General features: G+C 67.1%; 1 protein-coding gene across 1 annotated transcript in view; it reads right to left on the reverse strand.

Moving 5' to 3' along the window:
- The window catches only part of MGAT2 (mannosyl (alpha-1,6-)-glycoprotein beta-1,2-N-acetylglucosaminyltransferase), a gene marked incomplete at its 5' end in the record, with an annotated part of 824 nt that extends 456 nt beyond the window's left edge, over nucleotides 1-368 (reverse strand). Inside the window, one exon of the mRNA XM_009575032.1 lies at nucleotides 1-368. Coding sequence (XP_009573327.1) covers nucleotides 1-368 — 368 coding nt within the window.
- Between the last annotated feature and the right edge of the window lie 3 nt (nucleotides 369-371).

Below are 371 nucleotides of genomic sequence, written 5' to 3' on the forward strand. Positions count from 1 at the left end.
CTGTAGGTGCCCAGGGAGACGATCTGGCACTCGGGGCACTCCTGCTCACGCAGGGCCCAGAGCTTTTTGAGGACGTGGTAAAAGTCGGGCGCCAGGTAGTGGTCCTCCTCCAGGAAGAGGACAGGCCCGGCGTGCTCCCGCAGCGCCCGCACCCGCTCCCAGACGAAGTGCAGCTTCCACCACCAGTGGTGCTTGGTCTGGGAGAAACGAGCTTCGCGATAGTGCCCGAAGGAGTCGGGGTACTCGGCGTTGATGCAGCCCAGGCGCAGGGCCGCCGCCTTGCCCACGTCGCGGGGGCAGTCGCGGGGGTCGTGGCCGGGGAACTCGCGGGGGTAGAGCTGGATGCTGAAGGGGAAGAAGACCTGCAGGAC

Source organism: Fulmarus glacialis, unplaced genomic scaffold, assembly GCF_000690835.1.
Source record: "Fulmarus glacialis isolate BGI_N327 unplaced genomic scaffold, ASM69083v1 scaffold19870, whole genome shotgun sequence".
In the NCBI taxonomy this organism is placed as follows: Eukaryota; Metazoa; Chordata; class Aves; order Procellariiformes; family Procellariidae; genus Fulmarus; species Fulmarus glacialis.